The 25,379-nt window shown below is 37.8% G+C and overlaps 1 protein-coding gene across 1 annotated transcript in view; it reads right to left on the bottom strand.

The window, feature by feature from the left end:
- rngtt (RNA guanylyltransferase and 5'-phosphatase) overlaps positions 1 to 25,379 on the bottom strand; it is a 93,299-nt gene that overhangs the window by 57,580 nt on the left and 10,340 nt on the right. The window contains exons 6-10 of the mRNA XM_041976350.1: positions 23,820 to 24,069; positions 19,707 to 19,816; positions 18,795 to 18,896; positions 7,738 to 7,873; positions 2,814 to 2,885 (exon numbers count right to left, since the gene is read on the bottom strand). Coding sequence (XP_041832284.1) covers positions 2,814 to 2,885; positions 7,738 to 7,873; positions 18,795 to 18,896; positions 19,707 to 19,816; positions 23,820 to 24,069 — 670 coding nt within the window. The remainder of the gene's footprint in view (positions 1 to 2,813; positions 2,886 to 7,737; positions 7,874 to 18,794; positions 18,897 to 19,706; positions 19,817 to 23,819; positions 24,070 to 25,379) is intronic.

Genomic DNA, 25,379 nt, shown 5'->3' with positions numbered 1-25,379 from the left:
TATATTTTAAGTAAGCATTTGGCGTTAATGGTCAAAAATGTATCCAATATATTATTCCCCTAAATCTACACAATATAATAAGCAAAATCAATGATTAGATTTGTTATTTTAGTAATAATACGACTGAAAAATCCAATTTACATAGCTTTTTTGATCCTTCACTTAGTGCTTGATTAATGTACTTTCAGCAATAATAGTGGTCTCATGATTTCCTCTGAACGTTCCTTCAGTGACATGAACTTCCTTTAAAAGTTTCTCCTTCTTCTAGACAGAAAGGATCAATCTCAGCCAGACTAGATGGTAAGCGTCAGTTCACAGCCATTTTCAGACATCTCCAGGGAAGCTGTATTCCTTTAAAGATCAGACGGTGAATGAAGTTGGTTGTCGGGTGTTACTCTGGACTGTCCTGGCAGCTACTAACACTCCTGGTTTCTGTTTTTTGGTCTATGTCCATGTGTTCTAATTTCTCCAGCAAGCTTTCTCTTTGGTTGTAGAGCAATGATAACACCTTTTAGTTCAAATGATTTGATGATTTAATCACATTAAATCTTTTAAAACTTTCCATCAGCAATGTAATAAAGTATTTTTCTTGCTTTTGCTGCTCCAACAAGATAAAATGCAGATGAAAATGTCTATAAACTACCACTACAACTTGCACTTTTCTGGTATTTTTCATTATCTTCTCTAAATGCACTGTATAGCACTATATGTGTGGTATATGGTGCAGATGGGGATGCATTGCAAATTTTAAAGACCTATTGGTGAGTTTTAATTGAAGAGAAGGTGCAACACATTGTCACTGTGTTGATGCTGCAGGTTTGAAAGCAACGATGCAGAAAAGGCAATATTTTAAGGTCAGGAAGCCCTGCACAGATACAGCCTGTACCTGAAGACAAACCTTTGAAGCAGAAGTAAATGGAACTGATGTCATTAAATTTGTCCTTACCTCAACAAATCTGTGTGAGAAGTTATGAAGACCTCTTTCTGCTCACTTGTTAATCAAACTGAGTCAATTATCTGATCTAATTCTAGATCTAAAGTAAAATAGTCTTAGCAAGAGGAAAAATAACGAGGTCAATCAAAATATCAGAACATAGGCAGTGATGTCAAGTGGAAAATCATGTAAAATCATAGCTTTCTAGAAAAAATAAAGAAATAAAACAGAAAAATGGGGACATACATGTAATTTTTCTTGTCAGTTCCCCCACAGCGGAGGAGCTGACGGCGACTGACAGCAACCAAAAAGCTTCAAAGAAAACTTTCCTTTTTAATATTCAACAGCAAGAGCTTCCCTCCACTTCTCAGGGTGACATTCAGGGTCAATCAGCTTCACAGTTTGACAGGAACTGTATAGCACAAGCAACCACTCTATAATCTATAAGACTATAAGCTGATATGACTTATTTTCAAATCAAACTTTACAGAAGTAATAAAAATGGGTTTTTCACACACATAAATAACCTAACACAACAGAAAGGCACATACTCATTACATTGTAATTGAAAGCACCCTAGAATTGTACTGCACCCAACTTTCCAAACAAGCAGGATGTCACATTAGGCCATAGGGCAGGCAGATGGTGAGTTCTCTCTCCTGCTGTATAACCCCCACCCTTTCTCAGCATGGAGCGCAACTGTCAAGGCGCAGCCCACCACATATAATTGAGAAGGCTAATAACGGCCAGCAAAGATCAATACAACAATGCTCTGCTGATGTCTTGGTGGAGTTGTGTGGAGATGCTAACCTGTGCACTGTTTTACAGACATTGCCCTCACAAATTGGAGCCTTCACTGGGCTGGCTTGCTTATGTGATCCCTCTGATCGATGGCAAAAAGGAGGGGACAGGCAAACATAATAGCCACCTCTCTCCCTCTTCATCTCGAGGTATTTGAAAAGTTTTTTTTTTTTTTTTTACAAGGGAAGAGGAGGCTTGCCAAGGTCAAACTGCAGGCTTGGTAAGCTGTCTCATTGTTTGCCATTAGCAACATGCAGATTGCTTCAAGTGGTGAATTAATTTTGCAGTTTGGAAGAGTGTTAGCAATTAGCAGCTTTGATTTGTCCTCAGGCAAATTCACAAGTTAAAATAACGCAGGAAGAGAAACAAATTTTAACACATATATACATAATATATTAAAGAAAACATTTTATGCACAAAAGCCCCCTTAATTAATGCAAGTAATGAACTGATCACCGAGCTAATTATAATCCAATAGTAAAAATAAAAAATGTATATTTAATGAACTGAGGTGATGTACAAACAAAAATAGGCCAGTGCTGCCAAGTGTAGCAATTTAAGAGATAAAAGCTTAAAAATGCAGTTATAAATAACTATGAGTGGGTCAGACACAGTTCATTCACAGTATTGTGGTTACAGTCAGGCTTTAGTAAAAACTTGCTCTCTGACAGTGTGCGGGGGTCAATGAGAGCCTTTCTCTCCCCCAGCAAAATGAGAAAGCTGTCATCTCTATGAAAATACCACAGAGCCTGGATAAGCATTGCTCTGCTGCCTGCAACTTTATGAAACTGGAGGAACCCAGCTGAGAATTTGATTCTTTTGAGGTTTGAGCCATGAACAAATCCCATTTCTAATCGATGCCTCCTCCTGACACACAGCTCAACACCTTGTTCTGATTATATGCACTTCAAACTGCTGACTACAGCCCATAAAATGACTCCATTTCTCAAATCTTTTCTTTCTTTTTAGCAGAGTGCAGAAAACATTGCAGCATTAATTGTGTGCTTTCCATGTGCTCTCTGTCTTAAACCTTAACCTGGCACATTTTCTGGGGTAATAGTGTCATCAGGCTACTCACATTGAATTTGATGATGTCATATATCAAATAGCGGGGGACAGGCTGACCATTCACCTTGTCGATGATCATCTCCTGCAGGGATAAAGACAAAGGACAGGGTCAAAAGATGAGGAGCTTTAATAAAAAGACAGATTACTGAAGGGAAATGACAGAAAGAATATAGAAAAAGAAAACTCCTGAACTGTGTGAAGTTTAAACATCACACCGTGATGAAAATTGAGTCTGAAACTGGACCTGCAGGATGGGGGACTAGAGTCTGAGCACTGTCCAGATGATGTGTGTTCAGAGAGGGAGTTGCCTGCAGCAATGCAAAGAATAGCAGGGAATTGGGGAGGTGGGTGGTGTGTGTTTGCGTGTATATGGGTGTGTCTATGAGGGTCTGCTGAAGGAGGACATGAAGCAGAAATAGCGCTGCCCATCTATTATGCAAGGCTCTCCAGTAGAGGTCAGGTAGAGCTATGCTGAGCTGCAGGACACTCAGACACCATCGGTTTTAAGAGATGTGTTACACAACCAAGTGACAAAGTAACAGCACAGATGAAAATGAAGGTGTCACCACTTCAGAATTGATGTAAGGGAATGAAGGACTGCATCTTTCAGTAAGAGGGAGTGAGTGAGTGAAGCACTGTGTTGAGAGAACTGTACTTTATTTCTTTTCCCTCATAAATTATTTAGGTAACAAAGTCTGCTCTCCTGCTCAAACTGACAGGTAGAAATTTAACGAGTGACACGTCACTCAAGGAATTAGCTAGTGTACGTTTCCAAATCAAACAGAAATATAACAATGGTGACGGTACTGATGACATTATTTCATTTTCTTACTAAAAGGTTAAAAAGAAAAAAAAAAAAACAGTGATGGCACTCTGCTGAAAATAAATTATCTTTATTATTTTGACATGGTTCCTCAAAAGTTTGACTTTACCAACGATTGGCTGAAGCTACACCATCAGGGACAGCAGTGGCTCTGCAGGCCAGCTCAACACACAAATAACAAGAACCTACATCAGCTATGAAAACATTTAGCATTTAAACTTCATTTGTTAATTTTATTTTTTAAAAATGACAAATACTATATATATTTTTAAATTAGTAAGAAATCGCGTTTGGGAACCTCCGTGTGGTAAAAGGGTTAACACTGTTTAAGTCAGTCACATGTATAGAAAAAGTTGGATGAAACTAATGGATGTTAAATTGTCACACCGTTTTCCAAACTTAAATACAGTTGCCAGACTGATGGAGTTTATTCCATTTTAATGACATGTCAGCATCCTGCTGTCTTCTGTTGCACATACAGTGTAACAAACATATAATGCGCCATACTCTAAAAAAAGTAAAACATAAAGGCACATTTCTAACAAATGGAATTTATTGTTACCTACTTTAATCTAATTTGACCACATCAGTATGCCACCCCAGTACCGCCTTTGTCTTTTATTCACTGCATAAACCAAGACCTGAAAATAATTATAGCAAAAACACTGGACAGCAATGACAGATGGTTCATTCCTTAACCAGCCAAGTGTCTTGGAAATGTTTTCCTTTTTAAAAACTCCTTCCAAAAAAACATTTCTCTGCTGCACCAGGTTAAGCCCAATTCTGTGGATGATAAATATTCAGTTTGGGCACCAGATTTAGCTGCTGATATTTATTCCGGTTTTATCAGATCAAGTAAGTTCACACTGTAGGCACAAGTGGCCCAAATAATAATTTTTTTGCCCATCTGTGATCTGATTTAATTATGACAGTCTGAACAAAGCAAATCCATTTCTTTCAAATCCAACTCAGGCTGCTATCATGTGTGGACATAAATCAGATCGGATGTTTTTCAAAGCGGCCTCAGTCTGAACTGTTATATCGTATTTTAACCAACTTTCACGTTATTGGAGTGAGACAGAGGTCACAGTTCTGTACCAGAGGAGGTGAGATGTGGCAAAATCAAATGTAAGCAATTGGTGAAGAAATATTACATCATAATTTTTGTGGTTCTGACTGCACAACAATTTCTAAATGGATGCACACAGGCTACACAGCATGCTGCAGGGTCGGGTTGTAGACTAGGGCTGGGTAATATTTTGTGATTTTAAGTGATATCGATATAATTTTACACAAGATACAGGATTAGACAATATTGTTCATCTTGATATCGCATTAGAGGGCCTTGAGAAGCTCATTTCTCCTTTCCTTGACTATAACGCAACTTCATGGAGGGCAACCCACCCCCACCACTCACTTGTGCAGCAGCACACTGGGGCCCTGTGATTATGCATTGTGAAAAATGCAGAATAAATGTGGATTTGCTCATATGATGATGTGATCTGCTTTAATCCCCAATATAAGAGTTTTTCATGGTGTCTGAGCCAAATACACTAGGAAAGCTGGATGAGAGTGAAACCGCTGCAGTCCTGTCTGCGTGACATCACCTGCTCTGGTAGGGATCAAATCTTTCCCAGGAAGACGGCGACGGGAAAGACTGACAGAAACACAAAAATTGTCCAAAAAATGAAGAAATGCTACACTAAGTGGCTCTAGAAAAAACAATGAAAATGTTGCCTCCGTTTTTGGTGGAGCGTTACAAACAAGGAGGAGCGTTGTAAGAAAATAGAGAGTAGCTTCTATCAAACACACTAAACCCAAATGTTTGAGCTGCAGCTGGAGGCTGTTCTGAAGAAGATCTGTGGAAAAAACTACCAGTCGGTGTTGACAAACTGTTAGAGAGACTGTCACCTATTAAAGCTAAAATGAAAATTAAAAAAAGAAAAAAATGGTTGCTTATGGCACAAAGCTCAACTGGTTGGTTACCTGGCTCATATACTGCAGCTGGAGCGGGTCCAAATCCTGGCCTTGAACCCTTTGTGGCAGGTCAGTCTCTCGTTTTATTTCTAGCGCTGGGTAGCACCACTAATTCCTAATTAAATGTGATTCACAATTCAGTCTCAATTCACAGATATTTATGTAATTTTATGTTTAATACATTCTTGAAGACATTCTTGGAGCCTGTTTATATGACCATCGAAGTCAAATACCTTTACAAATAACTGTAATGATCTAATCTGATGGGTCTACATGAAATTCTTAAATACAATATTTGAAAGATTGTTGTCTACATTTATCGGTCAGTGCTTTCCACAAGCTGACAGCCAGAAGTGTTGTGATAAAAAAAATAAAAAACCCTCAGGACAGAAGAAAGTTAAACTTTTTAAATGTCCTAATGAAGCTGTTTCATTCGGTGGAGTCACTATAAATATTCTTAAACTACAGATGTTAGATGATGTGTGGACAGTAAAAAGAATTTACAAAGAATACTGGATATATTTTGAACTGTAGAACTCAGAAATTACTACGACGGTAGATTCCACTTGTTCAGGTGTGCACGTTCCCGCGATGAGCATTAAGACCTGCAGTGTGAGTGTAGCCTGAAAGAGGTCATCCTTTTCTGTTCCTCTCAAGGTCTCTTTTCCTAAGAAAGTCACTGTTTGTCCATATCTTTGATTAATGAGACTTCCAGCTTTAAAATGTACTTCCTTATATTCACCAAAAGGTGTTGAATCCTTAATCATCAGTTTAATGGGAACATTTTTGCGGCACACATCTTTAAGCCATAATTTCAACAGTTGTGTGCACCTTTCAAGCATGACAGATTGCTACATGAGCACTTGCATCTTAATGACCACTGAAACTGCCTGGTAATGCTGTCGTGAATAACAATAATTTAAATTTATATCTCTGTTGGCTGATGTACTTTTTCTTCACGACTCAGAATAAAAAGACCAAATATCTCAACTAAATTGCCAAAGCTAGACTGGCAGAGAGGACAGAGGGAGTGAAAGGGAGGCATGCGTGGCACTGACAGAAGGGTTGGAAAGAAGAAATGATGTAATTCCAAAAGGCTGCCATCATTGTGCATCTGGCACACTGAACCATTGTAGAGACAGACAGCAACAGATGAATGCAAATGTGATCAAGGACGCACATTGTGCATTTTATCCAAAAATGAGTCCAACATTGATGATAAAAAATATATATATATTAAAACTACAGCTAAACATGAATTGAAGACATAAACTAGTGTCTTTGGGAAAAGATGAAAATATCCTACAAGGCTAAGCATGAACAGCTAAATATATTCTCTATGAACTGACAGATATACAGATGAATAAACAGAGAAATCTAAACACACAGCAGATGAAATGAACGGTAACAGCCTGCAATTAGATGTCCCGCCTGTGTGTGGAAACTAAATTCACCTCATCACTCAGCCAGTATAAAGCGAAGAGGAAGCAGACACCTGTTTTGCATGAAATTGCTTCTGAGAGCAAAACAAAAAGAATGGCAAGCAACTTATCTCTTATCTCTAGTAAAGGGATACCAAACAAAAAACACAGCCAGACATCTATAATCAGACCTCTGTCCTCATGAGTGTACAGCAATTTCCTTTCCCGTTTTTCCCACAGAGGGAGTGTTAAATGACTCATGGCTGTGCACCAGCTGCAGTGGGGGGGTTAGCAGGGACCTGTGTGACCCTTACAGTCCAAACATGCCGCCAAAAGCCTGAGCATGCTATTACAGCGAAAAGGGTAAGCCAAACGATCTCTGCGCACAGCGGAGCGTTACAGGAGAAACACACAGGAAACTGTAACAATTAATTAGCCATTTCTCCACAACATAAATGACCATGTTCCTGCCAGCCATCTTTGGCAGGCTCTGCTTTCATGCTGAAACATGCTCTCATTTCAAGTAAAGTTTTGCAACTGCTGTGAATTATCTGCAAGACTGAGCAACCAAGTCAAGAGGGGAAGGTTAGAAAGTTGGAGATGGAGGGAATATGCAGCTCTAGACATGACAAGATCAGGGCAGCTTCCAGTGCATCAATGCAATACAACAATTAAACAAAAAAAAGTTTATGCAAAAAAAAAACATAACTCACCCCGTCCAGTAGAGTATTTGATAGATGGACACGTGGATCCTTTCGGAAAGGAAACTCTAGGTTTGCTATGTGGAAGACACTGTTGTCCCTGTCGATCATGTACACTTCATTTTTTCCATTGATTAGCATCATATACCTGTGGAAGAGAAGGCTGCTTTATTATTAGAACAAAATATCACATTTTGAAGATAGGTTAGCTTGATGCAAGTCAAACACCCCCATCTCCATTTGCTAATTTAGGACCTCCCTATAGTGGCACCCATCTATTTGTAAGCTGATGCGTATCACATGTTTCCAAAGTGTTCATTGTGTACTAAAAGGCTTCAACTCTAAATCCTTAGAGGTCACTAAAAAGATTGCACCTAAATTATTGTTGTATTCGACAGCATCTGGGCACGTCTCCTGCTCCTGCTAAACATTAAACATGGCTGATGGAACTAGTCATGGTAATGGCAGTATAACAAGTGAATTGAATCTATAGCCCCATTTCCACTAGCAGGTCCAAGTCGGTTTGGTCTGGTAAATTCTGATCTCTGTTGCTTGTCCTCAGTCAACCATACCCTTACCTGGTCGGCAGTGCATCGGCCAGATAGTCATAGATGCATCAGCTACGTAACGCTGTCTTTGAATTATAACGAAAAAGAAACCAGCACAGAAAAAGGATGAGAATGGAAGTCATCCAGCAGTTTGTGTTCTTTCTTCTTGTGGTTTCTTCTTGTGGCATGTAGCTTTAAAAAACAAAAAATCCACATATATTTATACACGGTGCTGTTGCTGCTTTGTAGTTATTGCTGAGTCGCACAGGAAGTGATGAGGCTTTTTAGAGATTGTAGTGTTTCAAGTTCCCCAAAAAGTGGGCCGATATGGGTCGGACATTTTGGCAGCCTTCACAGTTTTTGCCTGTGGAAACACACACAAAAAAACCCCAACCCGTACCGTACTGTACCGCACCCGTTGGAAGAAACAGAGCTTTTGTGACCTTACCGAAGCATGTGTGGACCACTGACATCAACACCTGGCTAGTAATTTAGATGCACTTCATTTGTGTACCAGTAAAGTTAATTAAGCAAAGCCTGAAATGTTTTAAGGCCTGGATGTCTAATGGCGGTTAAAAGAGGGATTTGTCAGCTAAATCAATGTGATTCAATGTGCAGAAACTCTTCTCTCAAACAGCTTTCTTTTGGGTCATTAACCATTACAACCAATGTGACACTTTAATGCACTTAGCATCGCTCTGCTCTAATGCAATTCCTCCAGACGCACAATGATGCCTCTAATTTTCTTTTATTTATTTTAAGGATTTAATATGGTAATCACACTTTAAAGCTGGGGTTGCTGTGAGAAGAGAAACAACACTTGAGATTTGGGCTACACTTTGCACAACAAAACAACAAAGTGTCTGTATATCTCTAATGTGCAAATGAGTTGTGTTCAATTGGAGGAGAACAAAATGTGAGGGTGTAAAAGCTTTCATTATAGCTGAGAAAGAAGAAGGTTCAAACAGATATCGTCTAATTACAATGTACCACCAAAGCAACCAGTTTTGCTTTTATGTAGCTGTATTTTACACATTACCCCTACTTGCTTTTACTCACTTGTTTCTCATAAAAACAGCAGGTGTCAGACTCAGAAAGTCAAGTTCTCCCAGGTTCACAAATACGTGTATAAGCATTAACTTCCTTGGGAAGAAAAAGTTACAGAACTGTTAAGAAATTAGCCTCCTTCTGTAAAAAAAAAAAAAAAAAAAAAAGAAAGAAAGAAAAAAATCCAAAAAAAAAAGTCCCCTATGTAAAAAACTCTTTTAGCTTTTTGGAGATTACTGTATCTTCAAATTGCCTGATTCAGCAGTGCTCCAAGTTCCACTAATCCACGGCAGGCCTTCACAGGTAAGATACAGACGGAGAAGCGAATAACAAAAATCATTTCCACAAATTTCACAAACTAAGCTTCTACAAGAAGACTACAAGTAGTACTTCTACAACACAACGGATATACAACAACTGTCAATATCAAAGAAAATACACACATAGAAATATAATGAAATACTATGCACCACACCTTATTTGTATTATTAAACTATACTAAATTACACCATAAAGGATTTATGGGTGTTCTAGCCATCATATTTTGAACTTATACCCTTTTTTTTGGATTTATTAAGAGTGAAAATAAGGAAAATCAGTGGAGAAAAACGGGGTATTGCGGCAAAATTGCTTTTTCATTCTTGAATACTCTCATCTCTGAGATTCAGCAACATATGATCGGTGACTGTTAGACTGTTAAAATATCTGCCAAAGTAAAGCAGCTCAGCGGCATGGGTCACAGAATGAATATTTGCCAGGTGTTAATTTAACTCTACTCTTCCTTTACTTTATGCTCACACGTGTGCCAGGCTGCCAGTGCATAAAGCATCAAGACTCCTCAAACTTTACCCTTTGGACTTTTATCTGCCTCATTCCTCCATTTCCATAATGAGAAACTCCAGAGAGGAAGGGGAAATATTTTTAAATAACCTCGGCACACACTGCAGGTTTCCTACGTTGACGTTCAGTCTTCTGTCAGCTGTGAAAATGATCTGTTTAAAGCACTCACTGAAGATGAGCTGATAATAACAGCTGAGCTGTTATTAAGTAAACTTCCCATTAGAGCTGGGTAAAAAAAGAAAAGACCAATCAAATTAAATTGACTCAAATTTAATGAATCTAATATCTATTCATAAAACTTATAGATGTTTTTTTATATATATATATTTTCCTTTTCCAGTAAGAGCAGTGACCATACTCTCAAGTGATTTACCAATGCAAAGCTGGAAAAATATCAGAAACTTCATAAATAAGGAGGAGAAATGGTTTTCAGCTGTGACAACGCACCTATATGCCCACAACCAGCTTCTCTCTCTGAGACAATAACACATTTGGACTTTTTTGATTCACTATTAGAATACACTCACCTGTAAACTATTTAGCACCTAAATACCTCTCATATTAGGAATGAAGAGTTTTGTAGAAAGATATAATCCAGACAGGCACAAGAGTAATCAAAGTGTTGATCCAAATGTTGACAAGTGGATCAAAACATTGGCAAACATTTCGAGGGAGAACTGAAGTGACTAAATCCTTGAGCCATCCTTCTGTTGGTTCCACAAGTTGGGCTAAAAAGATGTTGCTGTTAACTGCACTTCCACCAAGATCGATCTCAGGGTTTTTATGGGGGTCCTTTCCTCCATTTTTGCGGTCCTCCTGCATTTAAGCTGCAGGAACCAATGAAAGCAGAGCAACAAGATGTTCTCTGATCTTATTGCAGCACTTGTGCTCTGAGACACGAATAAAAACACATAAAGCACCTAAAACCCAACAGAATTGGGATAGATGGAACAAATTCCTGCAGCAGACGCAGCTGCTGTCATGATAAAGATAAGATTTAGTGATAAAAAGTTAATCTACGATTGTTTCACAGTGGATATGTTCTAAGGAACTAATAAAAACCCAAATCCCATGACAATTTGTAACATGAGCATAAAATAAATTAATTCAGAATTTAGTCTTAATTTCTGTTACTGTATTTTAGATTTTCCATTTCTTTTATTGTGTTTTGCACATATTTTAGTCCTCTACTTTATAGTGTATTTTTGTTTTTCCATATCTTTATTTGGAGTACAGAATTTCTGGCTGCATGTAGAATGTCTTTGTGCATCTATTTGTACAACAATTATGTTCCATTATGTACAGTTTACTGGTAACCACTGTTTTTTATAATATTCTACATAAATAAAGTGGATTAGATAAAACAGGATTAAATCAATTAGCATTTTGTGGTCTCATGTCACAGTCGTAGTAGAGCGACACTCTTCTGTGGACTCTGAAAAATTTATTCTTCTTTTGAAAGAAGTGAAATGCATTAATTATGTAAATTTTACATAAATTTTCACTGTTTAGTTCAGAACTGATGAAGTCAAAGTTCTTGGAAATGCACCATCCTAAGGAGACAGATCATTGTGTGTCTGAATTCTCTGTATAAAAACACTAATGATAAATGGTAATTAGCATCTGATGGCTTTATATTACACAGTGCAAATTCAGTTACATTTTTCATGCTGCTTGTGGCTATTTAATACAAAGGAACTCAATAAAGTTGGAAGAACAGAAGTTCCAAAGATGTTCCACAGTCCTGCTGCATAGCAGGACATAAAGTTTCAACACAACTAAAGATGCAAGTTAATCAGGTTTTAGCCGTAGTGGGTAATAAGAGTCATACCAGGAGGAAAAATGTAAATTAACTTTTGATATCATGCAAACTAAAAACAAAAATAAACTGGGTAAACTTACATCTTTTTACAAATGATAGTTAGAAAACAGAGACTGATTCCAGAATAACTATGTCCTCACAGACACAGCAGCACATTTCTAACCTGCTGCGACTCTCCGCCATTTTAACAAAGGGATTAGATGTAATAAATACGCTATTAATACCAGCTGGCTAATGAGAGAAACTTGAAAAATTGCCAAAATTGAGGGTGAGAGGAGTTCAACGCTACACGTTCTTACAATTCTAAGAAAGACTATTATAAAGACTATTATCATTAATGCATTAAGACAACAGTCATTTCTAAAAACATTTAGGAATTTCTCAATTTCCCAATCAGCAGCTCTGCTTAGAGGGGGATCTGGAGTTGATTCCAAGTACAGATCAAAGCATTCAGCAGCATCTGTATAACGTGAAGACAGTGTGATGGCATGAGCATGCATGTCTTCCACTGGCAGCAGCCAGATGAATTTAGAAATTTACAGGGACGTACTGTCAGATCACATTCAGTCAAATCAAAGAAAGGTAATTGGACATCACTTCGCAACACAGACAGACAACAACCAAAGACATCATGCATAGAAAATTCTTCTTGTGGCAGAATACTGGATGTAGTCATTACTACATACTGCACAACTAGGTAGGCAGACAGCCCTCCCTTTACAGCTAATAATCTCAATGAGGTTATATTTTTCACTGAATGGAATGAGAGACATGTAACATAATTTTTCCCCATTAAAGTCAAGTGCTTTTCTAGCACACTGGCAAAGGGAAGTGGCAATCATAACAAACCACTCAGTTAAGAGTACAGGGAAGAGCTCGGTGTGTTGAGTCTGACTGCATCTACATCTGGTCCTTACAGGAAAAAAGTAAAAACTATCTTTGATATAAAAAAAGGAGAAGACAGGGTCATCCAAAAGTCCTGCAGAAACAACAGGGACAAACAATTGTGGGAGAAGAAGGGAAAAATATATGACAAGTAGGCCAGATAACATTTTTGGTGAGGGAGTGGAGACACAATGGAAGAATTAACAAAAGATGCAGAGGCAGTAAGGATTGAGCTGGATGAATGAGGGAACATGAGATGCCTGGATAGCTCAGTTTAGGCTTTTAATGGTTCCCACAGATGGAAAGAGCTGTTATCTCAGAGAAGGATGGATGGCTAAAAGTATGAAACTTATGAGCTGAGAGTCACAACTGAGCAGATCTGTCAACCAGTGAAGACACAACAACTCTGCAGTGAGCAGGAGAGGTTTCCTGCTGTCTAATTGGCCAGTTAGCCATGGCTAGTGCTGTCAAGTGTGTTCAGAGGAAAGCGGGGAGAGACCATTAGTCCTTTGCTACACCAAGAGGTTCTCCTCCTCATTGCAGATTCACCTGATTCATTTAATTTGGTTCATGCTGAAGCCAAGTGGTATCAGACACAGTATTCTGTCCTTCAGACAAATCAGCTATTATTAATTATAATGTACTCCTTTATGCACATAAGTGTAGGTCCTTCACCACTGGCTCCTTTTCTTTCTCCTGTCTTCTGATGGGTGCTGTGAGCCTCAGATTTTATCCTTACTCCCTCTCCATCAAAGCCATGTCCCCCAAACTCTTTAGGCCTAATGAGGCACAGATGGCCGATGCGAAGGCTTTCCAAGTCCAGTCCTGCGGCATGACTGACAGCAGCTAGGCTCCAAGGGAGGGCTTAGATCAGATCCAGCAGCTTTGCACATCATTAGCGACACGTCAAAGGGAGGGTCTACTTTTTTTTTCTCCATAATCCAAAGAGCCCAAGATGATTTTTTTATCTAAGAAAGTGGAGTTAAAAGCCAAAAAGAGTAGAGAAAATTATGATTATATTGCCCATGTATGAACCAGGGGTAGATGGTTTTAGTCTGATCTACTCTCAGAATGGTTCATTATATGAATAATTAGAGAAATAGCAGCAATTTCCAAAGTCAAACTTTTCATAACATAAGAAAAAGCAAGACTGACTGTGACTGATTAGTACACTGATTATTTGTATTAGTCATTTTGAAGGTGTCAGTGTGACATAAGATTAGCAGGAAGTGAAGAAATCTCCTGAAAGTGACTTATAACAAGTAAATTCTGTACATTAATTTTGTAATAATCCTGTCAAACCCAAGTAGTTGTGCTGTAAAATAAAAGCAACCACCCTGCTCAAGTGTTTTATACAAACAAAATAAATAAACTTAAATTCAGTTTTACTAATTAAGTCCAAGTTTAGCAGTATCATTTGTTTAAATTCCCTTGGACATAACCTGCTCTTCTTCTTCTCTGAAGCACAAATGAAAATAGTGCTGACAAGACAATTAAAAACCCAACTCTGAGTGTGTCTCCCCCCTTTTGGCAAAACCACTAGTTTTACTGTCCTTTCCATTAGAAACCACACTCTCTGCAGATTGCAGGAAGTCTTCTTTCTTTTCTTTAAATCTACTGTAAGGCAGGTCTGTGCCTCGGGGATAGCTGCATAATATGTGTAGGTAAGTAGTTTTGCACTTTGTCATCATCTTGCCACTGATTGTGCTACAGTTAAGGCAGTTAAGCTGTCGGGTTTGTTGATGCACAACCCTGCAGTCATAAGGACAAGACTGTCAGAATCCTCCATTTTGGCTTAAAGGCAACTCTGTCAGACTTGGCTGAAAACAACATGATTCTTCTTAAATTTGTTTACTTACATTTCCTGTAAAATAATGTCACAAATGAAATTAGTTATTTAAAATTTCACTAGAGTCGGAGCCTTTCTTTTCCTCACTTGAATAACAAAAAGAAATCTGGAGGTAAATTTGAATTGAAGGCCTTTGGCAATATTTAAAGAGGGGAAAAAAAAAATCTCTCCCGACCACCTTGATGAGACCAATTTCTTATTAAAAACCCATTTCAGGTCTTAAAATGCCATTGGGTAGAAAGTAGGACATTTAATAAGAAATTTTATGCACGGTGCATGCAGCACACGATGAGAAGATGAAGAAATCATAATCACACTGCTACTCTGCAGACAGCAAATCTAACCAAGCATGCATACTAACTCAAAACCCAAATCATACAATACATTGCAAGTCCTCTGCATGTTACTACAATTTTATCTACCCAATAAACTATTAAAAGTAAAATCACTAATTTGATGGGTGTCTTTTGATAACTTTATAAGTTGCTGTCTATGGAATTTCACGCTTGATTTATTAATAGTTTCTCATCCTCACTTCTGTGTGAATAGAACTACACACAAAGTAAAGTTTGAATAAAAATACAGATGAAAAACAGAGGTTCTAACGGATGTGATCCACTGGCCTTGGCTTTATAAAGCAAAAACGTTCAGGCAAAGCAGCACAGCAGCAAGCTGTGCTTCACAGATTCATGATTAGCCATGAAACACCAATTATCCCATAATCTGGGATTCTCTAAGTCCTGTGTGTAAATATTCCTGATGAATCTTGGCTCGACGGAGACAAAACATTAGTTTCACAAACAGGATGTTTTAATAAAACAGAAAGAAACATGTCTGCCTCTTTATATACCGAGACTAAAGTGAGGACATAAAACCTTATTTTGCATCTCACATCCTGCATTTCCTCTTTAACATTATGACCAAAGTGGAAGGCAAATTGCACCTCAGGATGAATCAATGACTGTCTTTGAATCTGAATCGGACAGCAACTAAACTCCACATTACTTCGCTGTGTGAGGCTAGCTGTGTAACAGAAGGCTGCTTTTCTGTTTTCCAAAACTACAAGCACAACCTGAAACACATCTTAGTTTAGAAAAACGGCTCAGGACAACAGGTTAGAGATTAAATTTCATAGATTTATTTCCTAAATTATTAAAAAGATTAAAGTAAATGGTGTGTTTTTTTTAAAATACATTCCAACTTCTGTTTCAAATGTAATAACATAAAATTTCTAAATTTATTGATTGATACATTATGATAGAAGGCCAGATTTTAAGATGGCAGACTTATTCTAAACAGAATTTTTTTTGTGTGTAACTTAAATTTTGAATGTATTCCTACTTATTCCTAAAATGTATTTATTTTGTTATTTATAATTTATTTTTATTAATCTAATTTAAAGCTATTCTATATTCATTTATAAACAATAAAAATAGATTTTTTTTTAAATTAATAGGTTTTTTACACAAATATAATTTATTTGATCATTTTTCCCATCAGAAGCTGATGTTTTTGTTTTTTTTTTCTAAAAAACCTTCAGGTTAATAGTTTATATTTTTAAACTCTGAACGCTTTGATCCATTTTTACCCTATTAATATGTAAAATTATGCAACAAGGCAAAGATAAAGAAATCTAATCAGACCATCTACTTCTTGAAGAGCTGCTGTTGTTTAAATATGGCGTCTGGTGTTTCTGTCATGCTGAGTCCATAATAATGTGGCTGGTCATCACTTTTTACCTTTTTCTCAATCAGGAATGAAAGGTGTGGACAAATTCTACAAGCAGAGTATTACATACATAAAAATAAATAAATACAGCCCAGATACCACAGCATGCATTTCACCCTGATTCTAAGCACATATAGAAAAGATTAGCTACTGGGACAAAGTATAAATGTTGCAACTGATCTTGAAGATGGTAAGATTTACTCCTTCACATTCTTTGCTTGGATACATGAAGCTATTTGTCATATGTACGCCCAAAAAATAAAGAATACTAATCTATCCTTTTTGAAGGGTTGTAGAAAAAACATGTACGTCCACAGCATACTTCTTGAATCAGTCTTGCCTCCTGTGGGCTTAAAGCAAGACCCTCCCAGCGTATTCTCTTGGACGTTTCTAGTGGTCATGTTTGTAAACAGCTTATATCTATTAGTGAAGGGAATAAAATAAAATCTAGATGCACAGACATGCAGACAGGGACAATTTTATAGTGATTTGCAACTGCAAAGAAAACCCAAAATGTTTTCTATGCTAATTTGAAAAAAGTTAGCCTTTAAGCTGAACTAAAATAGTAGAACCAAGCAAATAATTTGCTTTTAAATGACTAAGTAGTCACAGTGCGAAAAAATAAAAGAAAGTTGTTTTGAGAAACAGGTGCTACTAAATGCATTGTTTTATAATAACATTGCAGACCTCTAAGTTAAAAATAAATCCAATTCTGAGACTGCCACCTACAAATGTTTGTTCTTTTTTGCTCCAAATGCTTGATTGAATGCCGTATAAAAAAGATAAATTAAGAGGATCTGAAAGAATAGCTATTCCACTTAAAGATGGAAAAATATGTGAAAAATGCCATTTTAGAAAAGATGTATGAACCGAGAAAAAAAAAAAAAAAGTTAATTCAAGCCTTATTTAAAAGCTTGCTCTTAGGAAATGTAGGGATTTTTTTTTTTAAAAGTACTTTTTTGACAAGGAAATTTTTACTACACACGTTCACTTGGCTTTTTGATGCCCTTTTGATTATAACACACAATTTCAAGCAGCATGCCCTCCTGACTGATGGGGTGAGACTCAGTTCCAAGTTGTTTCTCCCCCTTTCAATTTGCAGTATATAATTTATATCTTTCAGCATGAGAAGACTGTAGTATCATATTCTTGGTATGGTGCATTTCCAAAGCTTGAGTCATGAGTCATTCCTGACAAGCCCCGTTTCAATCATGACAGGAGAAATGATTTACAGAATCACTGCTCCTCCAAACTGGTAGCTGGAGGGAAAACTGGGAGCTTAGCATCACTATTCAAATGAAGTTGTAAAACTGTTACCAGCATTTTCAAGCATTTGCAGATAAAGGCTAATTACACACATTAGCAGTATCTTGGTCAGAAGCCAAATCTGCTCTCTCCCATCCTCGCTCTTACAGGAAATTAAAGCACCAATATGTAAAATCTAGAAATTGACTGCAGTCATTAAATATTCATCAGAACACTGCACATTTGCACCAGCCAGAGAAACTGTGCCTCGCAGCAGACTATTAGAATACTAAAACCTGTCTCCCCCAACAGTACAAGCTTCCAGCACTAGAAACATAAAACAAAAGATAACAAATTCAAAGCTAAACGTGACAGGAAAGAGAAAGTGCTCTGTTGTATTTATTATTCTTCATGGGTGAGAGACTGGACAAAGTCACCCTCCTAAGTCTGTGTTCATCAAAAACTGAAATTATTTCCACAGTGAACATCTCCACTGCTATACTCTGTGTGATTGGCCAAATACTTTTGTAAGGACCTCATCATACTATATTATTCTTATAGAGCACTCAGCTCTGAAGGCTTACTTATGGCTCCAAGAGTAGAGACTACAGCCATCAGGATGTTCTGTACAGCTGTTCCCCAAGTTTGAGATCTGAAGGCAAAACTGTTATGACTACGTGTAAATCTTTACCTTTAATTTAGCTTATAGCGGGTTCAAATAACCCAGAACCATTCCATACACACTTTTATTCCATCTGTGTACCTTTTTGTGGATGCGTCAGGCTCCAGAGCTGCATGTTTCTGACCTGGATTTACCTGAATCCTGTTTGCTGTATGTTCTGCATTGCCCTCCTTATGTCTGATTCTGCCACAGAAAAGAGCCGTTTGGCTTCCCTCTATCAAATTGCAAAGTCTTCACCTTACTATATACAGTGCCTTGACTTCTAATAAATTAGAATGAGGAAAATGGAGTCCAGGGAGGAGAGTTAAATCCTCTGATGCACACTTAAAATTATCCAAAATCAAATGGAAAGATAAGCAAACTGGCCCAAAGATAAATAGCCGGACACCTGGACAAGTAGTCATTCATTAATAATCAACCTACCGTGTACCATCAGCTTTCCAACTGACTTTGTATGGATTCAGCTCCAGAAAACGAAGGTTTTGTCTGTCCATGGACACCGGTTGTGCACCAGGAAAACCAGACCTGCAGCCAGATTGAAAACATGTCTTATATTTATGACTAGTCTCAAGTCCTAACCACTGAAATCAACATGTCCGTCAGGGATGCTTAAGCCCTACATTTTAATTGAACATCTTCCTTTACATGTCACAAAACAAATAATTATTTGATACAAATGGTGAAAAACACCCGTCATTTATTTTCTGTTCCAATAAAAAGTTGAAGCAGCCATCTTTGTTTGAGATTCAGCTTATGAAAATATCAGTATATCTTATCATTGACGCAGCCCTGATTCAATACTTCTTAAGGTATGCTTTTGGTCAGTTCATGCAAATCATCAAATTTGGAGAAATATAAAAGACATAAAGTGAACAGTATCGTAACAACAAGCACCGTGGGGACAGCAGGTAATTTTGGATCTAAACACTGACTAATTCCAGAAAAATGTCCTTCCAGGCAAACCATTTCTACATCAATACACTTAGATTTCACTGCATGACTGGACAGAGCACATACATGCATTACAAAAACTATTTTAACAGCAGGAAGATGAAATTGAGGCATGGACCGCTCTCTCTGTTGTGATGAAACACTGCAGAAGGGCTGATTCTCTGCAATTTCATGAAAAAAAGAAAAAAAAAAAGCTGCAGCTGCATATTTTTTTTTTAAGAAAAAATCTATTTCTGACTATGCCACCTGCCTGAGAGTGTGGATCTAAAAAAAAAAAGGGGGAAATCAAGACAGATGAGTCACTAGCAGCACAGCAAACCTACACATATGCACATACACAGCTTCTCATAGGTGTATGAGATGGGCAATTAAGAAGCTTCGTACTTATCCCACTCGGCCATCTTCTGACACATTCTTTGGATCTCTCCTAACTTAGCTGGGGTGGTGACCTGTGTGACGCCTTTCACTGTGATGCCTTCAAGAAATACTGCACCCTGGGAGGAAAGAAAATGGAGAAAATAGAAAGTTGGACTTGGATTGTCTTCAAAGAAACATTCATAACCTCCTACACAGAGAAAGAAAAATACACATCCCAGTGATTCAAACAGCTTCTTCTTTGTAACCAACTGTCTGGTGTATATTTATATATATGTGTATATAAAATACTTTCCTTTTGACCACACCACTTTAAAAACAAAAAACACATTATTTTAGGAAGCCACTTTGTAAAACCTATTGCTCTGCATCAACTCCCTAAACATAAGACTCCACTCTACTTTCCCCCCAAATGCCTCCATCGGCAACATCTGTGACACCTTCTCACCCACCATGCTGCTTAATTGCACTCATTTCCCTTTTGATGTGACCTTTTCACTCACACTCTGCACAGATGGGTCATTTCAAGTGGTACAATATGGTAATAAATGATAGTTGGAACAGAAACAGACGAGACAGGATAACACATGTCACATCTAGAATCATTAGTGCATGTGTCATGAGTAAGTGGAGTGGATGGTTAAGACCATAATTATGATTACAGAGATCTCTTTCAGTACCTTTCAAAACAGAAATTATTATGTGCATTAATTAGCAGGGCTTCAGCCTAACCTTCACACCACTACACCCTTAATGACAGCCACTGGAGGAAGATATTCTTAAGTTTTCAAGTTTGAAATCATAGAGAATTAAAAAGCAGAAGAGGAACCAGGGCTGGGATTATCTGTTGTACTTTCACATAACTTTTTGCTAGAAAAATAAAGCTTTGATTGCTTAGGTGCTTAAATTTATAAAATACTCTTTGAACAGTGGAGATCAATCATCCAAAGGAAGTGAGAAGTGTAATAAATAATCACATTTTCAATACTGCTGGTACCTTCAGAGAAACACTAGTAACTCAGGCTGATTGCTCCTGTAAGTGAAGGTCTTAAGGCCCATTTATGCTCCCTTATGCTCCCTTACGTATGTAAATAGAGACGTTCTTTTCAAATGTTGTTATACGTCCTCATACTTCTTTTATGTTGCCATGGTTGTTGAGCCAATTCTTCCACTAGTGGGCAGTGCCGCAAACTGATGTCAGTTTTAGCAGCGGTAATGCATCGCTATAAAGTTGTTTCCAACTACCAACCAACACACCCTAAATACTTGAATATATACTTTCATCAAAAACTCCCGCAATTTCTACAGTTGTTGTGCTTGTCTTCATTCTTCTTCTGCTTTTTTTCCCCCTTCCTGATTCTCTTCTTCTTCGCTGGTTTGTTTCTTTCACTGCATGTCAGCTATTCTTACTGCTCCCACGATTTCTGGTGGTACTAGTCAGTCTTCTGTGTCAAGTGATGGATAGCTAACCCCCAACTTCCACCAGGTGCGTGTGCGCTGTGTTACAGCTGTGCCGTGGTTTTGTTCTAACTTCTGTGGTGCATCAATCCACACCAGGCGCGTGTCAGGTGTGGAGTGACAGTAAGTGCAGTCTACCTAGCTGGATCACTAAATCACAGGAGATATGGAGAAACTTATGATTCTCCACGTCCAGGATAGACATCCTGTCATCCATGATGAAAAAAAAAAAACAAAAGAAAAACACTGAGACACCCCGACCAATTTATTACGTAATGTTTTCATGGTTCAGTGAGTGCAAATTTGCACGAGGGCTTTTATTTTGAAAATGACCGGATGCTTTTACACTGCTCCCATGTCTTATTTCCTATCTGCCCCTATCTGAACTGCTGAGTTTGACACGTTCTGGGTGCGTGTGTGGTCAAAATTAGACTGTAAGTGTACTTTTAGCGGAGAGCCGTGACAAGGCGCTCCTGGGATGCACCGGGGTGCGCCAACCAAACCAGTGACTAAAAAGAAATTAATGAATAAAAACCCTTAAGCAGGGGTAGTCTTGATTTGTGTTACGTTCTGGCTGCATAACCTGTTTGGAGCAATGAGTAATTGTGTTAAATAATCGTGATTTCAATAATGACCGGAAAAAAAATCATGACTGATTTTTTCCACAACTAAGCAGCCCTACATAAAACTATCAAAACAAAAGGCCAGTTTAATAACTTGACCCATTAAAGCAGGGATCACCAACTCCTGACCTCTTGAGCCAGTGTCCTGCAGGTTTTCAATGTGTCCATGCTGCACCACACCTGATTCAAAATAATTGGTCGTTAAGAGGCTGGTGCAGAACCTGACAACAAGCTGATGAAGAATTATTTCATTTGAACCAGATGTGCTACAGTAGGTACACATTAAAAACCTTCAGAACACTGGTTAAAGAGGTGCAGAGTTGGTGATCCCTATGTTAGAGGAAAGGATGGCAAATGTTTCTTTTAGTCATTGTTCACAGAATTTTCAAAAAATCAGAAGCAAAATTTGTTGAATAATAATCAACCAAAGTGAAGAAAAGATACTTCTATCTAGTACTGCACGTAACCATGAGGCGCCACCATGGTTTGATCCAAAGTTACAGACAGAAAGTTTATTGACTATATCATATCATGACTCCTTTAAGAGTTGATAATGATAACATGGAGTAATGGCTTGGCTGTAAGTGAGTGCCTTGTGCAATTTACCATCAGCTATATATTTTGGCTTCGCTGTAAATAGTTTGTTACAGCAGAGTGCATATGAGTGAGACAGGGATCTCAGCTCTCCTCCACCTCAAATATCTCTGACCTGGCAGAATAATGAAAACTTTCCAATTCAAACTAAAGATCTTAGGGGCAAGATCCCACTGAGCAAAAGCAGGCGGGGGTGGGGGGGGATGGAGGACCATGGAAAATAAAAATCACACTCTATATAAATCCAGTACATGTGTCTTTAACATTTTCACAGAAAATTGTGATTCACAATTCACAGCAATTGCTCGGTTTTTTAGTTTGATTTTGCTTGAATTGGACATTAAAACAGGGTATGTCTTTTACAAGTCACTGCCCTCTTAATGGAAGTGTTTTCAGTCAGATTAACCCTAATTTATAACGTCTGTTAAAAACATGATGGCACAAGGCAAATGCAAAATGCACAGCTTCAAAAGAGGAGTGTGCAAACCAAATAAAGTGAAACTACAGCAGCTATTTCCAATATTCATTTATAGTCTATGGAAAAAACAGAGTAGAGTGACTTGAATGAATTAGAAAATTAAACAAGAGTTTGGCGATGCTGTCGTGCTGATCTGAATCATTTACATAATTTTGATAAGAATTCAAGTTTATTGGAGAATGTTTGAGAACAGCTTGATAAATCTTTGCAAATATCAGTCGAGTGTTTCTACTTTTCCCCTGAACACTTCAGCAGTGCATTCAAGCAGATGTCTCTCTTCAAAACAGCCACAACCTAACTGATGACTCTCCCCTCTTAACAAAGACACTATTCTTTATCAACAGTAAAGTGCTTCAGTCTGTAAAAGGCTGCTATTTCTCCTGCTTTCACCTCTAAACCTGTCTCCCGTATCATAGTTTCAACTATCAGATTATCCTTGATTCTGGTTTCCTGTAAGCTCTGAGTGCAATAAAAGTGATAAACACAAGATCTATTGTTGTTATCTGAACCAATGTTTCACACCAGAAAGCTTTTATTTACTGTTCCTCTTTTCACTGCTTCCCTACAACTTGCTTGTCAGATCATCGGTACCATTTGAATTTGGGCTTCTGAAAACTGCTCCAAATTACACTGAAGCTGAGTGTAAACAGAAAGAAAAACCTAATTACCAAGCAATTGGAGATGATTCAACACTTCCAATTTCACCAAGCTTCACTGATGAAAGCTTTATATGAATACAGAGAGACTGTTTTTATCTAATCGAATCTCCACTCACAGCAGAGGAGACTGAAAGTGTAATTTTCTCTGAATTTGTGCATCAGATTTCTTTAATTATTATTTATAACTGAACATGTCTTAAGATTAAGAAAAAAGGCGTTCTTATAGATCCTTCATTACCCTGCATGAGAGCACTATCATGCAGAGACGGAACAACACATCATCCATTTCGTGGAGCCCTGGAGTCCTTACCAGTTTTAGCTTTTCTTTCTTTCTTTTGCCGGGCGCTGACCCAGAGGAGCTGGGGCCCGACTCCTGGCTGACCGCATTTCCATCATCATCCACTTCTCCGTCGTCGTCATCGAAGCACCACTCAGGCAGTGGGGGGGCAGAAGGCGCGTCTTCCTCTTCACCATAGCGACAAAAAAGCTCTTTGAGGTAGCCTCCCTTATAGATCCCAGGGGCCCGGGCTTGGGCAAAAGCAGCCACAGCTGCCTCAATGCTGATAAGGAAGAGAAAAACACAGACCGGGCTACTTTTAAAAGCTATGATTTTAGAGCCATTTTATTTTTACTCAAGTTTAACTGTAGGGGCCAAAAAATATGTAGAGATTATTTGGGTATATGTTGGAGGTTTTCTGCTTCAAATGAGACCTGTTCATTGTTATCAAAATGGATGATTCATGTTGTATTAATCAAACAGTCAAATTAGCAAAGATTAAATAATTAAGAAACAAAAAATAATGTTTTCTTTAAGTTTAATAGCAGTGACAAATTTAAGATCACATAGTTAAATTTTAAAATGACTAAAGTATCATCTACTAGGAAAAAAATAAACTTTTGTAGAAACTTTAAATACAATAACATCAGTTTAGCTGTTAACCAAACCATTTCCAAGTTATGGATTTGTAATAAAAATAGGTTTATAGTGCATGTTGTCGGCTTCAATTTGCTCCTTTTGTGCACTTTTCCTGAAAACAAAATAACCATCTCAAATTCTCTGCAGACAGTGATCCCATGAAATCTGGAACCAATGGACATCGATAAAGAATGGTTTCATTCCTTTGTGGTGCTTTACCAGGTACTTTAACTATCATAGTTGCTTTTGTCTTTTTCTCTGGCCTTTTGTTCTTCTCCAGCAAGAAAACTGCAGTTCAATAAAATTTAGATCAGGCAATTTACTCTCCCATTTCAGACTACTCCTTTTTCTTCAGAACCTCCTGAGATGCTTTTGCAGCATTTTGAATAAGTGCACCAATAAATTGCAAAGTGTCTTCCAGTCAGCGTTGCCTTATTTTTCTGAATCTCATTTTTCAGTATATATACTTTTAAAAGTGCTGATTTAGACATTAATATTCTAAGGTGAAATAATGGTTTTCGGAGCCAAGGAAGAAAGATTAAACGTAAACACTCTGCTCTAAATGGCTAAGTTAAAAACCAACAACAAAGCCAAAATTCAGTTACATTAAGGCAGCCTTTCATCACTTAAAAAATATTTTAAAAAAGGATTAAAGAAGTGATGTCTCAGCAGGATCTAGAAAAATGTGTCCATGCACTTATTTTTCATAGACTAGACTACCGTTGACGCTGTCCTTAAAAAGTCTAGACAGTACTGACCGAAAGTATTCACTCACTCATTCAAATAATTGAAATGAGGTGTTTCAATTACTTCCATTTCCACAGGAGTATAAAAATCAAGCACTGAGGCATGCAGACTGTTTCTACAAACATTTGTGAAGGAGTGGGTCGGCCTCAGGAGCTCAGTGAATTCCAGCGTAGTACTGTGATAGGATGCCACCTATGCAAAAAGTCC

The sequence above is a fragment of the Melanotaenia boesemani genome, chromosome 22 (genome assembly GCF_017639745.1).
Source record: "Melanotaenia boesemani isolate fMelBoe1 chromosome 22, fMelBoe1.pri, whole genome shotgun sequence".
Lineage (NCBI taxonomy): Eukaryota > Metazoa > Chordata > Actinopteri > Atheriniformes > Melanotaeniidae > Melanotaenia > Melanotaenia boesemani.
This window is presented reverse-complemented; position numbering and strand designations above follow the sequence as displayed.